General features: G+C 43.0%; 2 protein-coding genes across 2 annotated transcripts; both read right to left on the bottom strand.

Annotated features, from left to right (window-relative positions):
- Positions 1-11,185: 11,185 nt before the first annotated feature.
- N7509_008175 (hAT family dimerization domain-containing protein) lies at positions 11,186-11,886 on the bottom strand (the record flags this gene model as incomplete). Its single annotated transcript, XM_056632812.1, has 2 exons — positions 11,186-11,580; positions 11,640-11,886. 2 exons carry the CDS (start codon positions 11,884-11,886, stop codon positions 11,186-11,188), a joined length of 642 nt encoding a protein of 213 aa, XP_056488363.1.
- A 378-nt stretch (positions 11,887-12,264) lies between these two features.
- On the bottom strand, positions 12,265-13,687 carry N7509_008174 (uncharacterized protein; the record flags this gene model as incomplete). The annotated part of the gene is made up of 2 exons (XM_056632811.1): positions 12,265-13,080; positions 13,133-13,687. Coding segments are annotated over 2 exons (1,371 nt in total), but the record flags the coding sequence as incomplete, so codon positions are not given.
- Between the last annotated feature and the right edge of the window lie 292 nt (positions 13,688-13,979).

The raw sequence follows: 13,979 nt of genomic DNA, 5'->3' as shown, positions 1-13,979 counted from the left end.
GTTCTAGCCTACTATCTGGCCTATCAACTGGTTAATTAACTGGTCTATTAACTGGTTAACCAACCAAGACTACCGCTACTATACTAGAGTAAAATTGATTAGTTATCTTATAGAACATTCTAAAGAACCTACTTAGGCTTATACTGCCTATATAGAGATTGCTTATATAATCTCTATATACTAGGCCTATAGCTAGATCTACTATCAAGCTAATATAAAAAGCCCTATTTGAATAGCTTATCTAGTTACCTAGTTATAAGCTATCTTACTCTGAGACCCTATAAACCCTAGAGTGCCAGATTACTAAGGCTAAACCCTAGGGCCTGAGGGAAGTGGCTGAAAGTGGTATAGCTTACCCGCAGGACCTAGCCTTAGCATCCCCCATCAAAAAATCTCCTATACAAACTACCCCCCCTTAGGGTTAGCCTCTTCTACATAGAAATCTACAAATATTTTTTGATAGAAAGATAATTTCACCTATTTTATTAAAAGATCTTGAAGACCCGATCACAAAATACTAAAATTTAAGGTACTTAGGGGGGGGTGTTGGGTTCAAACCTTAAATGCCAACACCCCCCCCCTTGCCAAGCCTTGTTAATGCGGACCACCCCCCCCCCTGTTGGGCCCGACTATATTTAGGCTTTCAGTCTAAACAATACAACCTAGTCAGGCTGAGTCAGAAAATAATCCGAGATCATAGGAAGATACTAGTTCTATAATAATTACGTACAGAACGATCGTTAAAGATATAAAAATAACTCCCTTATCCGGCTCGGCGAAACCTCAGTATAAGCTATCTTAGAGAGCCTCTGTATAAGACTACTCTCTTTATCTATTACTATCTTAAGCTATCTATACTATACAACTTAGATCTGCTGCAGTATATTCTGTTGTTCTTCTATAGAACCCTCTCTATAGAGTATTATAGCTACTATCAGAAATACTACAAACAGATACTGATATACCTTATACTAAGACTATCCTATACAGAGTACCTACAGAAGAGTATATCTAAAGTAGTATAAGTATATAATATACCGGATCTACTGCTACTGCTACTACTACTAATAAAGCCCTTATACAGTCTTACTGTATATACTTATATAGTTGATTAATTAATAGTTATTAGTACTCTAGTTAACTATATAGATCTAGTATCGCTAAGCCTACTACTAGACTTCAGCTTTATAGTCTGTTATATTAATAGCCTTACTCTGCTGTCTGATTATCTACTTCTAGCTGTATCAGATATAAGTAATCTCTTACTGTCTTATTAGAAACTAAAATACGATAGGGATTATACAGATAGCCCTGGTCACAGGCCCTATATCTAATCCAGAGATAAGGCCTAGCTCTAAGGTCTTAGTAGTAGGGCTTTGCCGAGGTAGTATACTAGAAGGATAGTAGACAGAAGAGATAGTCTTATTAATATAGATAGCTAGCAGGCTTTAATAGGGTTGCTAATAGAGTACTAGATAAGTTAGCCTAGGGCTAGAAGAGTAAGTTAAGAATATTACTTAAGGTTAGAGTTATATTTCTTAACTAGGTTTATTAAGCTTAACTGATTTTATTAACTTTATTAAGCCTAACTAATTTTTATAAAGCAGATTCTTAACTAGTTTTATTAAGCTTGACTAAGTTTGTTAGGTTTTATTTATTAAGCGTAACTAATTATTATTAAATCTTCTTATATATATATTGAGTATATCGTTAGTTTTATTAACTCTATTTTAAGTATTTATTATCTTATAATCAGAATACTTTAAATTTATTAAAAACAAACCCTAAAGCCAGTTGGCCAAAATATATTAGAATAAGAAATCGTATATCTTGATTATCTTTATCAATAAGATCCCTATAGTGGCTAGTAAAGTCTTTTTAGACTATTAAAATAATAATAATTCATCTATAGCTTTAAAATATAAAAAAAGGGATACTTAAAGTTTAATTAAAGATTCTAAAAATTATGAATCCTTTAGATATTGAAATACTTAATAGTACGGTAAAATAGCCTCTGTTTGCTTAATTACAAAAGTATAGACCAAAGATCAATCAGACTAAAACTGAGTAAGTTACAGCCTATATAAGTTCTTTAACTATATGACCCCCAAACCTAGGCCCTAGCAGGATAACTGCTTAGGGTTACGACCCCTAAGGCTACTCCTAGGATAAGCCCCGGAGGATACCTCCTAAGGTTGCGTCTAAGGATACCCCCCCGTAGTGATGCCTATCTTGCCAGTTGGTGACTAACTTACCAGTTGGTAGTTACTTAGTCAAAAATCAAAATATAGCCCTTAGTGGCCTATTACCGAATCTAGTAACCAGAGATCGATCAGACCAAAACTAAGCAAGTTATAGCCTATATAAGGTCTTTAACTATATAACCCCCAAACCTAGGTCCTAGCAGGATAACTGCTTAGGGTTACAACCCCTAAGGCTACTCCCGAGGATAAGCCCCAGAGGATACCTCCTAAGGTTGCGTCTAAGGATACCCCCTGTAGTAATGCCTATCTTGCCAGTTGGTGATTACTTAGTCAAAAATCAAAATATAGCCCTTAGTGGCCTATTACCGAATCTAGTAACCAGAGATCGATCAGACCAAAACTAAGCAAGTTACAGCCTATATAAGGTCTTTAACTATATAACCCCTGAACCTAGGCCTCAGCAGGATAACTGCTTAGGAATACTGCCCCTAAGGCTACTCCCGAGGATAAGCCCCGGAGGATACCTCCTAAGGTTGCGTCTAAGGATACCCTCTGTAGTGATACCTATCTTGCTAGTTAGTGATTAATTAGTCAAAAATCAAAATATAGCCCTTAGTGGCCTATTACCGAATCTAGTAACCAGAGATCGATCAGACCAAAACTAAGCAAGTTACAGCCTATATAAGGTCTTTAACTATATAACTCCCGAACCTAGGCCCTAGCAGGATAACTGCTTAGGGATACTGCCCTGGAGGCTACCCCTAAGGCTATGCCCGAGGATAAGCCCCTGAGGCTACCCCCTAAGGCTACGGCTAAGGATACCCCCTGTAGTGATACCTATCTTGCCAGTTAGTAACTAACTTGCTAGTTAGTAGTTACTTGGTCAAAAATCAAAATATAGCCCCTAGCGTCCTATTATCGAATCAAGTAACCAGAGATCGATCAGACTAAAATTAAGCAAGTTACAGCCAATATAAACCCTTTAACTATATAACCCCTGAACCTGATGCCCAGCGGGACCGGTATTTGAGGATGACCCCCTATAGTTACGCCTGAGTATATCCCCTATACTGAAGCCTATCTTGCCAGTTGGTGATGGTGATTCCTTTGCCAGTTGGTGACTACTTCGCCAGTTGGTGACTACTTAGTCAAACTAAAATATAGCCCTTAGTAGTCTATTACTGAATCTAGTAACCAATGATCAATCAGACTAAAACTAAGCGAGCTATAGCCTATACAAAGTCTTTAACTACATAACCCCCAAACCCGATGACTAGCCAGACAGGAGTTTGAACATAACCCTCTGTAGTCACCCCCGAGTATACCCCCCTACACTGAAGCCTATCTTGCCAGTTGGTGACTAACCTGCTAGTAGACTACCAAATTTGCCAGTTGGCTAAAATATATTGGAACGAGAAATCTTATATCTCGATTAACTTAGTTAAGAATATCCCTATAGTCCCTAGTAAAGTCTTTTTAGACTATTGAAACTAATAGCTATCGTTAGATACCTCTAAAAGATAAAGAAAGGCATATTTAAATTCTGATTGAAGATTCTATAAATTATGAATCGCTTAGATATTGAATGATTTAATAATATAGTAATATAGCCCTTAGTACCCTATTACTGAATCTAGTAACCAGAGATCGGTCAGACCAAAATTGAGTAAGTTACAGCTAATATAAAGTCTTTACTTATATAATGTAACGGGCCCAGGCCCGTGGAGATATCACGTTGTGTCACGTGACCTTTTCCTGCAGGAAAACCAGGTAGAGGCTCACATAGATACTCTTCTTCAAGATTATTGTAAACAGCATGCAGGCCTAGCCCCAATTGAACAGTTGTCGCTACAGCCCTTCACATACAATAATCTTCCGATTCGATCGGTAATCGTAAAATCACCCGCGAAGTCCTAGAGGTCCTAGGCACACGAAGCACACGAAGAACGTACCCCTGAATCACCATCTATTTGATACCGATTCAACCACGAAAGCGAAAGCCCTAAAAGTCTTAGGCACACGAAGAACGTACCCCTGAATCACTCTCTATTCGATACCGATTCAACCACGAAAGCGAAAGTCCTAAAAAGTCTTAGGCATACGAAGAACGTACCCCTGAATCACCATCTATTCGATACCGATTCAAACACGAAGCGAAAGTCCTAGAAGAGAACATTCCTAGGCACAATAAGCGAAAGAATTATCCGTACAGACTATATTATCAATTCAATGATGAATACCAGGATAGACATGGATCCCCCTCGGGAGGAACCGCAACAACAAAACCCACTGGATGCGATCATGCAGCAACTAATACACATGCAAACGTCACATCACCAAGCCATTACACAGCAGGAAGAGCGTATGGAACGACTTGAGGCAGCCTTGGCAAAAGCTACTAAGGGGAATATACGAAAAGAGCCTGAAGATCTGGAGAAAGGACCCGATCTTTCAGCCGAGAGATCATCCCCGCCAGCACTACCGATCCAGGCTGAGCCCCCTCGCCGACCACGTACGCGATTTCCTGACCCCCCAATGTACGCTGGAGGTACATCAGAATGGCCAACCTGGAAGGCAGCAATGGTAAATAAGTTGACAGTTGATGGCGAAGCTATCGGATCAAGGAAAGAACAGTTTCTATATGTATTTTCCCGGCTGGAAAAGATGGCTTCAAAGAACACTGTTACCTATATGGAACACCGACGAGAGACAGCAGGTCCAGAGGACCTTTTGAATCACCTAGCGACACTGTATGGTGACCCAAACGCTCAGGCTAGAGCAGGAAGACGATTACAACAGTTGAAACAAGGGGAAGGAACATCATTCGCCAAGTTTCTACCACGACTAGAAAAGGAATTCGCAGACGCTGGTGCTATAGAATGGCCAGATCAGGTGAAGCAACAGATATTGCTAAGCTCGCTAAATACGACTATGAAGACGGCATTGTTCAGTCGTGGCATCCCAAATGACTTCCTAGGCCTGATCAATCGCCTACACGAGATCAGCACCGATAAGGATACCTTAGGGCTCCATGAAACAAAACCCTACCGAACTGCCAGAGCAAGTAATACGGATGAAATGGATTGGACCCCAACTGTCTCTGTCAACCGAACTGAGACACGTACGACGCGCCGACGAAACAGTGCCGAAAAGCAGCCAAAAAGGGCCCGATGGGTCAATGAGGAAGAAATACAAGACCGACGACAGAGTGGAAGATGCTTCCGATGCGGAAGACACGGTTGCCGTGTCGCCGAATGTCCCTATCTCCCAGCTTTCCGGCCGGAAAACCATCGTATCGCAGCAGGATCGACTAAGAAAGAAGGTCGAAGCACCATCGAATCTGAAAAGAAGACAGAACGAAATACCCGCGTTAAGAAAGCAAAGCCGGTCATCGAAAGCGATACTAGCAACGACGAATTCATATCTGCTAGTGATAGTGAGTCGGGAAAAGAATAGCTCCTACTCTCAGCCGCGAGCAGGAGCGAAAGGGAATCGAGAAACTGGATAAGAGCGAAGAACCACCGTTTGTAGTTGATGTTATAGTCAATGGAACTCAGTTTGCAGAGGCACTAGTCGATCATGGCTGTCTCAGCTACGCAACAATAAACGGTACGCTTGTCAAATCTCTCGATCTCCCGCGCATCAAGATACACACACGACAACTGGATGGTGTGGTAGCAAATCAAGGACGGATCACCCACGTTACCTACTTTGACGCAGATATCCATGGACACCAACAAGGTACTACCTTCGCGTATATTATCGAGGATCAGATAGACGATATAATCCTCGGCCTACCATGGGTCAAGGACGTGGACGGAACATATTCTCCTAGGAAAGGGTACATGGACATCTATACGAAGTCTCGCAGGAGGACACGATGCTGGAATCGAAAGGATCGCTCTATCGGACCTATAGGGAAGAAGACGCTAGAAGTAAAACGACTGTCAGCAAAGGGTATTCAACGCCTGTTCAACAGAGCAACGACACCGGTTAGGCTGCGAATCGGGAAGGTTACGCTGGACGATATCAACAAGGCTATATTTCAGCCGAAAGATAAGGTCCCTATCAAAAAGAGACTCCCCCGCCAGTATTGGAAGTGGCTTGACGTTTTCAGCAAGCAACTAGCGAATGTACTGCCACCGCATCGACCAGGAATCGACCACAAGATACCGTTAAAACGAGACCAAAACGGCGTCGAAGAACCACCCCCCCTATGGTCCTCTCTATGGCATGAACAAAGAAGAACTTTTGTACCTCAGGAAGACGTTGACCGAACTGTTGGACAAGAACTTTATTCGAGTGAGCAAATCACCCGCCGCCGCGCCAGTATTACTAGTACGGAAACCAGGCGGAGGTGTCCGGTTTTGTGTTGACTACCGCGGATTGAACGAATTAAGCATTAAGGACCGGTACCCGTTGCCGTTGATTCGAGAGACGCTACGGAATATATCAAAGGCGAGATGGTTCACGAAGCTTGACATTATATCGGCATTTCATAAGGTGCGAGTAGCACCAGGCGAAGAATGGAAAACGGCCTTTCGTACGAGATATGGCCTTTTCGAATGGAATGTGACACCCTTTGGCCTCACGGGCGCACCAGCTACGTTTCAAAGGTTTATTAATCAGACTCTGCAGGAGTATCTAGACGACTTTGTGTCTGCCTACGTCGATGATATTATTATCTACTCAGATGGTTCTATCGAAGATCACCGACAAAAGGTCTACAAAGTACTTCAGAAACTTAAGGACGCAGAGTTACAATGCGATATCAGCAAGTCGGAATTCGAGCAAGATTCGGTTAAATATCTTGGCTTTATTGTACATGCCGGCAGAGGGGTACACGTTGACCCTAAGAAGGTAGAAGCAATACGTGCATGGGAAGCACCAAGGACAGTTCGTGACGTTCGGGGCTTCTTAGGATTTGCCAACTTCTATCGCTCGTTTATACCCCGATTCGCTGCTCTGTCGTCACCGTTGACAAGATTGACGAAGAAGGATACACCATTCCAATGGGATCAAGACTGCCAAGAAGCATTTAATGAACTAAAGGACCTGTTCATCAATGCCCCAATACTGGCACATTTCGAAGAGGAAAGAGAAACTGTTATCGAGACTGATGCATCTGGATGGGCTACAGGTGCAGTACTCTCGCAACGACAAAAAGACGGAAGATTAGCCCCCCTGTGCCTATATATCGCAAAAGTTATCACCAGCTGAAGCAAATTATGAGATACACGATAAGGAGTTACTCGCTATTATTCGGGCACTGCGCGAATGGCGTCCAGAACTGAAGATGGTCCCTCGATTCACCATCGTAACGGACCATAAGAACCTACGATACTTCAACAAAGCGCAGCATCTTAGCGAACGGCAGATGCGATGGGCAGGACTGATGGCAGAATTCGATTTTACTCTCCACTACCGACCAGGCAAGCTTGCAGTATTGCCGGACGCATTATCCAGAAGAGGACAGGACTTACCTCAGGATATCACAGACGAAAGACTATCGAATCGATTTCGTACCTTATTCGAAAAGGTATCGATTCGATATAATCGTACCCACAAGGTTGATGAGACAGATCTCGAATTTGCTACCCCAGTACTACTTTTTGACGATCAAGAACTACAAGACGAATGGGAAAAAGCAAGGCTAGCTGATAGTGTCTACCAAGCCTATTCAATAGCAGTGAAGAACGGTGAACGCAGTATCAGGATCAAAACAAGCGTGAAAACCAGCCTCTCTGAGTGTCATCTGGACGAACGAGGGTTATTATGTTTCAGACAACGATTATGGATTCCTGAGAGCGAACAGTTACGAACCAGTATTATCCAGAAAGTACACGACTCCTATATCACTGGACACCCAGGACGAGATGCTACATATGCGATACTATCTCGGAGATTCTTCTGGCCTGGAGCGGCAAAGGACGTACGACGATTCCTACGGAACTGTACCATTTGCGGGAGGACTACAGTCTGGCGAGACACGAAGCACGGACTACTAAAACCACTCCCGATCCCACAACGAATTTGGGCCGAATTATCTATGGATTTCATCACAGAGCTACCCCCAGCGAAGGAAGACAGTTCTACAAACCTACTGGTTATTACCGATCGACTCACTAAGGGTGTGATATTGATCGGCATGAAAGGAATTACGTCACAAGAGGTAGCAGAAGCATTTCTGACACACTTCTATATGCATCATGGTTTGCCAAAGGCAATTACTAGCGATCGAGGGCCACAGTTTGTGAGCGGATTCTGGCGAATAGTGTGTGAAAAACTAGCGATTCGACGCCGATTATCGACCGCCTTCCACCCGCAATCGGACGGGGCAACAGAACGAGCAAACCAGGAAGTAGAAAGGATTATGAGAATCTTCATCACCTACGCACAGGATGACTGGAAGGGACTATTGCCAATAGTCGCAGTGGCGATCAATAACCGGAATGCCTCGTCGACAGGACTATCCCCCTTCTTCTTCACCCATGGATATCACGTCGATCCCCTTAGTATAAACGACAATAATACAACACGAACGGACAAAACAACCCCGCCTACTGCCGCAGGCGAATCATTCGTGAAACGACTACGAGAAGCTACTGATTGGGCACAGTCAGCAATTGCAGTCGCCCAAGAAACACAACAGGAACAGGCGAACCGTTCTCGGCGCGCTGCCCCTACATACCATGTTGGCGATAAGGTTTGGCTGAATCTGCGCAATATTCGCTCGCAACGGCCTTCTAAAAAGTTTGATTGGATACATGCACAGTATGAGGTAGTGAGGGTGCCTACACCACACACGGTGCAACTGAATATACCAACTGGCATACACCCAGTATTCAACGTCGAGTTAGTACGGCCAGCAGCCACAGATCCGTTTCCCTCTCAATTCGTCGACGATACACAGCCGCCTCCCATAGAAATCGACAATGAGGTAGAATACGAAGTTGAAGAAATACTCGACCACAAGGAAAGGCGCATTGGCAGAGGCAAACGAACCGAGGTTTTGGTAAAATGGACGGGGTACGCAGAGACTACATGGGAACCAGCGGACGAGATGAAGGATTGTATGGCGATGGATACGTACGAGAGGCAGTTCGGCCGCATCACGAGAGCGTCCCGACCACGAGTTGCTGCCAAAAAATAACATAGCAATACCGATGCTACGGCTTTCAGCCGAAAGATGAGGTGAGGAGGGGGGTACTGTAACGGGCCCAGGCCCGTGGAGATATCACGTTGTGTCACGTGACCTTTTCCTGCAGGAAAACCAGGTAGAGGCTCACATAGATACTCTTCTTCAAGATTATTGTAAACAGCATGCAGGCCTAGCCCCAATTGAACAGTTGTCGCTACAGCCCTTCACATATAACCCCCGAACCTGATGCCCAGCCAGACCGAAGTTTGAGGATGACCCCCTGCATTTACCCCTAAGTACCCACCCTACGCTGAAGCCTATCTTGCCAGTTGATGACTACTTTACCAGTTGGTGCCTACCTTGCCAGTTGCTGACTATCTTGCCAGTTGATGACTACTTTACCAGTTGGTGCCTACCTTGCCAGTTGCTGACTATCTTACCAGTTGCTGACTATCTTGCCAGTTGGTGATTACTTTGCCAGTTGGTGATTACTTTGCCAGTTGGTAATTACTTAGTTGAACTAAAATATAGCCCTTAATGGCCTATTACTGAATCCATTAACTAAAGATTAAGCAGACGAAAATTAAGTAGGTTACAGCCAATATAAAGTCTTTAACTATATGACCCCTGAAGCTGATGCCCAGCCGGACCAAAGTTCAAGGATGACCCTCTGCAGTCACCCCCGAGTATACCCCCTATACTGAAGCCTATCTTACCAGTTGGTGACTATATTGCTAGTTGGTAACTATCTTGCCAGTTGATAACTATTTTACCAGTTAATAACTATCTTACCAGTTGGTGACAACCTAGTAAAAAACTAAAATATAGCCCTTAGTGGCCTATTACTGAATCTAGTAGCCAGGGATTAATCAGACCAAAACTAAGTAACTTATAGCTAATACAAATCTTTAACTATTATATGCCCGAACCTGACGCCTGGCTGGACCGGAGTTTGAGGATGACCCCCCTATAGTTATCCTCAAGTATACCCTCTATACCAAGGCCTATCTTGCCAGTTAGTGACTACTTTGTCAAACTAAAATATAGTCCTTAGTAGCCTATTACTGAATCTAGTAGCCAGAGATCGATCAGACTAAAAGTAAGTTGTACTAGTATACTTAGACAGCTGTCAGAAATATTACTCTGCTGTAAATTACGAAGGAGATCCTACCTAGCTATACTACTTTCTCTCTCAGTCATCAGGATTCCTATATAAAAGAAGGTCTAAGGAAAGAGAGAAGAGAAATAATAGATTAGCGTATAGGTAGAATTATCGATTGAGAATAAGGTACGACCAGCGGTTAAGTAACCCGGAAGAGATAACTATGATTATTCAGTGCCTGAGCCTTACATACAGCTAGACATCGCCAGAACCCATGTCAACCATGACCCAACCCAACCCAACCCAGCCCAAAATGGGTTTTGGGTCCAATTCTATAACCCATTGATGGGTTTTGGGTTGAGACCCTTAACCCAAAACCCATGTGGGAACCCACTGGGTCCCCATTTTAGTGTAAATAGCGCAAATATGCCAAGCTCACATGACTTCTAGAATTATGAAATTCCTGCTCGTAATTTAAGGTATGAGTTTACCATCCCAAGGTGTTGAATGCTTTATATTTATTGGATATCATATCATAAACTTATTATCCTAATAAATAAATTACAACTTAAGAGCTAGCAGATTATAACAATTTAATTATAAGATAGTGAATTCGATTACTAGTAAACCTCAAAGATATCATCAGTCCGAGCCTTTCGCTTTCGTCCTAAGTGACGAGGTTGCGATGGCAGTAGAGACTGTGTTGGCTGTAGCTCCTCATGATCATGACTGTCTAAGCTAGGTATTTCCTCTCTCTCCCTTAGGATCTACTATATCTTCCTCCTCATAATCACTAATACCATCCATCTCAACCTCAACCTCCTCTGGATACTCCATATTGAGTTCTCGGACTGCCTCATTCTCCTGTAGGGAAAAGTACTGCTCTAGCTCCTTTGTCTCTGCTTCTTTAAGATTAAATCGTGTCGAACAAAGAAACAACATATGTTCCTCAATTGTTTCAGAGTTCATACGGCCACGTCGGTAATGACAGATATCACGCGCAGTATTAAAAAGCCGTTCAACACCTGCACCGGTTGCTGGAATAGAGAGTATATCTCGAGCAAGCTGTACGATCGCAGGAAAACGGGATTGATTCTCACGCCAGTATTGTAGTGGCTCAATCTCAATTAGATCTAGATAGTAGATATTAGTATATAGTATCATGAATAAATATTGAGAAGAGATCACATACCACCGTCTAGATACTGGCTTACTTCGTCGTCTGTAGGCTTTGTGGCTCTTTGATTACCACTCAACATCTTACTTAGCCGTGAAGTAGATGTAGGCTGAGTCTGAGGATCAGGAGTAGATTGGTTATCTAAGAGACGGGTCTGGTATGGAGATAATGCTGTCTGGAATGATCTTCGGTACCTTACCCGCCACTCATGATCCCAGTCTTCTGAGAGAAAGAAGCGAAATCGGCTATCAGGTGCTAGCATTGTGCTAACAGCAAAGGTATGCCCTCGCATATGGTCTGTCTGTGCATAATAAATACGAAGTTTGTCATGACCAGCATCCAAGGCTGTTAACATTTGCTGCTTCTATGGAATGCGCTTGCGTTTGAGCTGCTTTTTTGTCTGTTCTAAATGATTGAAGAGTGCATTGTAGAGCTTGAAGACAAGATGAGTTGTGACATCCTTTGTTTTTGATAGCTCAGTAGTATAGTCAAAGAATGGCTGAGTTATACAAAGTAGATAGTCAATTTGTCGCCACTCATCATTAGTCAAGAGTATCTCTGTATAATCATATTCCTCACAGAAAGGCTTAAATAATAGGCGAATTCGCTTAGCCCGGCGAAGCATCAAGAAGGTAGAGTTCTAACGGGTCTTGACATCTTGAACAGGTACTAGTCGAGGTTCTTTTGGTTGGAGTTGAAGAAAGGTCTCACGACGTTGAGGACTGGCATTGACGTATATAGCCAGATATCGAATCTTATTGAGTGTTGCTGTAATACTGTAGTTCTGGGCATTCTTTTTTGCTGCAGCAGAATGCTGCTCAGTCCATCTAGTCTTAGTATCCTCATTCTGAGGAGATGCCTTCAGTTTCCCAAGAAGCTCATTTAAACTCAGCTGGATAACGTGTGCAAGACAGGGAATCCGGATAACAGTTATATCAGGTGGCAGACTCTGCTGAAGGGCCTCAATCATTGTTTTGTTGTTTGTTGCGTTGTCGGTGGTGATTCCATAAATCCGATCTTCAATCTGATATTGCTCCAGAATCTGAAGAACAATTTGGCTCAGGTTAGAACCGCTGTATACGCCATGCACTGGCTTAAATCCAAGCAACACCTCTTGGTATATCCAATTTGTATCTACAAAGTAAGCAGTTATTGCTATAAATGCCTGATTATAGGGTGACGTCCAGCAGTCAAGTGCAAGCGAAAGCTTAGTATTAGGAGGAAGGGTTCGGAGGGCCGATTGCTGACGTGTTTCAACGATAGAGTGTAAGCGGCGACGCATCGTTTTAGCAGAGGGTATTAAGGGCTCAGAGGGTGCTGAACGGGCAATACGGATAATCTTGCTAAGCCCGGGAGCTTTGAAAAGTTGTATCGGTAGTCGGTTGATAGTAGTAAACTGAAGTAGTTCCTCCTCCCAGTACTCTTGTGAAAAGGGGATTTCGACCGGAATAGTACTCTAAAACCCACGATTAATTAGTATTATATATGTAAGAGAAATAAGGTTATACCTTTGTTTTTAAAAACCGAGAAATCCCTAAGCCTCCTTTGCCCTGCCCTGCCCGGATACAGTTTGCAGTACCTAAATGCTTCTTTATTGTAGAAGTCCCTTGGTAACCTTTCTTTGTCGGAAGACTATTCATTGGATGCTCCAGAATTACACCGCATCGCTTACACATAACCTTGGGTATTCCGTTCTTGATTAATGCAACCTGATTGTATTCTTGCCAGACATCGCCACTTCGGTTCAAATCCCACACCACTTTGCTTTCCCGCCCAAAATCAGTCTCGATCCACCATTTTACCCAGTCGTCATGTGCCATATTGTCATATAGTAGATATTCTTTTCTGCGATTAGGGCCAACGCGTAGAAGTGAGTCAGGGATTGGTGGAGGGTCAACTAGGCGGAGAAAGTCTGGCTCGCTGTAAGGCTCAAGGGTATCGATAAGATATTGATTCTGGCTACCGGAAGATGTAGTAGTATTCCGTAATGGGGTCAAGTAACCAAGAGTCTCTGTATTCCTATCATATAATGATGGGACAAAATCAGAATATTGACTTTGACTCTGTGACATAATTACCATCAATTGATCAAGGATTTATGGTAAGGCAAGGGAGAAAGAAAACAGGAGAGGGAATACCTACACTAACAAAGAAAGAAAGAAAGAAAGAAAAAGAATTGGCTTATTGTGTATAGATTGGTTGTAAAAGGAGATACATCAGAAGAAGATAGCCCGTTATTCCTGCTGATTTGGTTCTGGTGTAGGTTAAACCCAGCAAAACCCAGTAGAACCCATTAATAACCTGTCAAAAATCTCTTCTAACCCATTCCGACCTATTCCAACCCATTCCGACCCA

The sequence above is a fragment of the Penicillium cosmopolitanum genome, assembly GCF_028827165.1.
Source record: "Penicillium cosmopolitanum strain IBT 29677 chromosome Unknown utg000008l:1.0-4398992.0:1.0-4402845.0, whole genome shotgun sequence".
Taxonomy (NCBI): domain Eukaryota; kingdom Fungi; phylum Ascomycota; class Eurotiomycetes; order Eurotiales; family Aspergillaceae; genus Penicillium; species Penicillium cosmopolitanum.
This window is presented reverse-complemented; position numbering and strand designations above follow the sequence as displayed.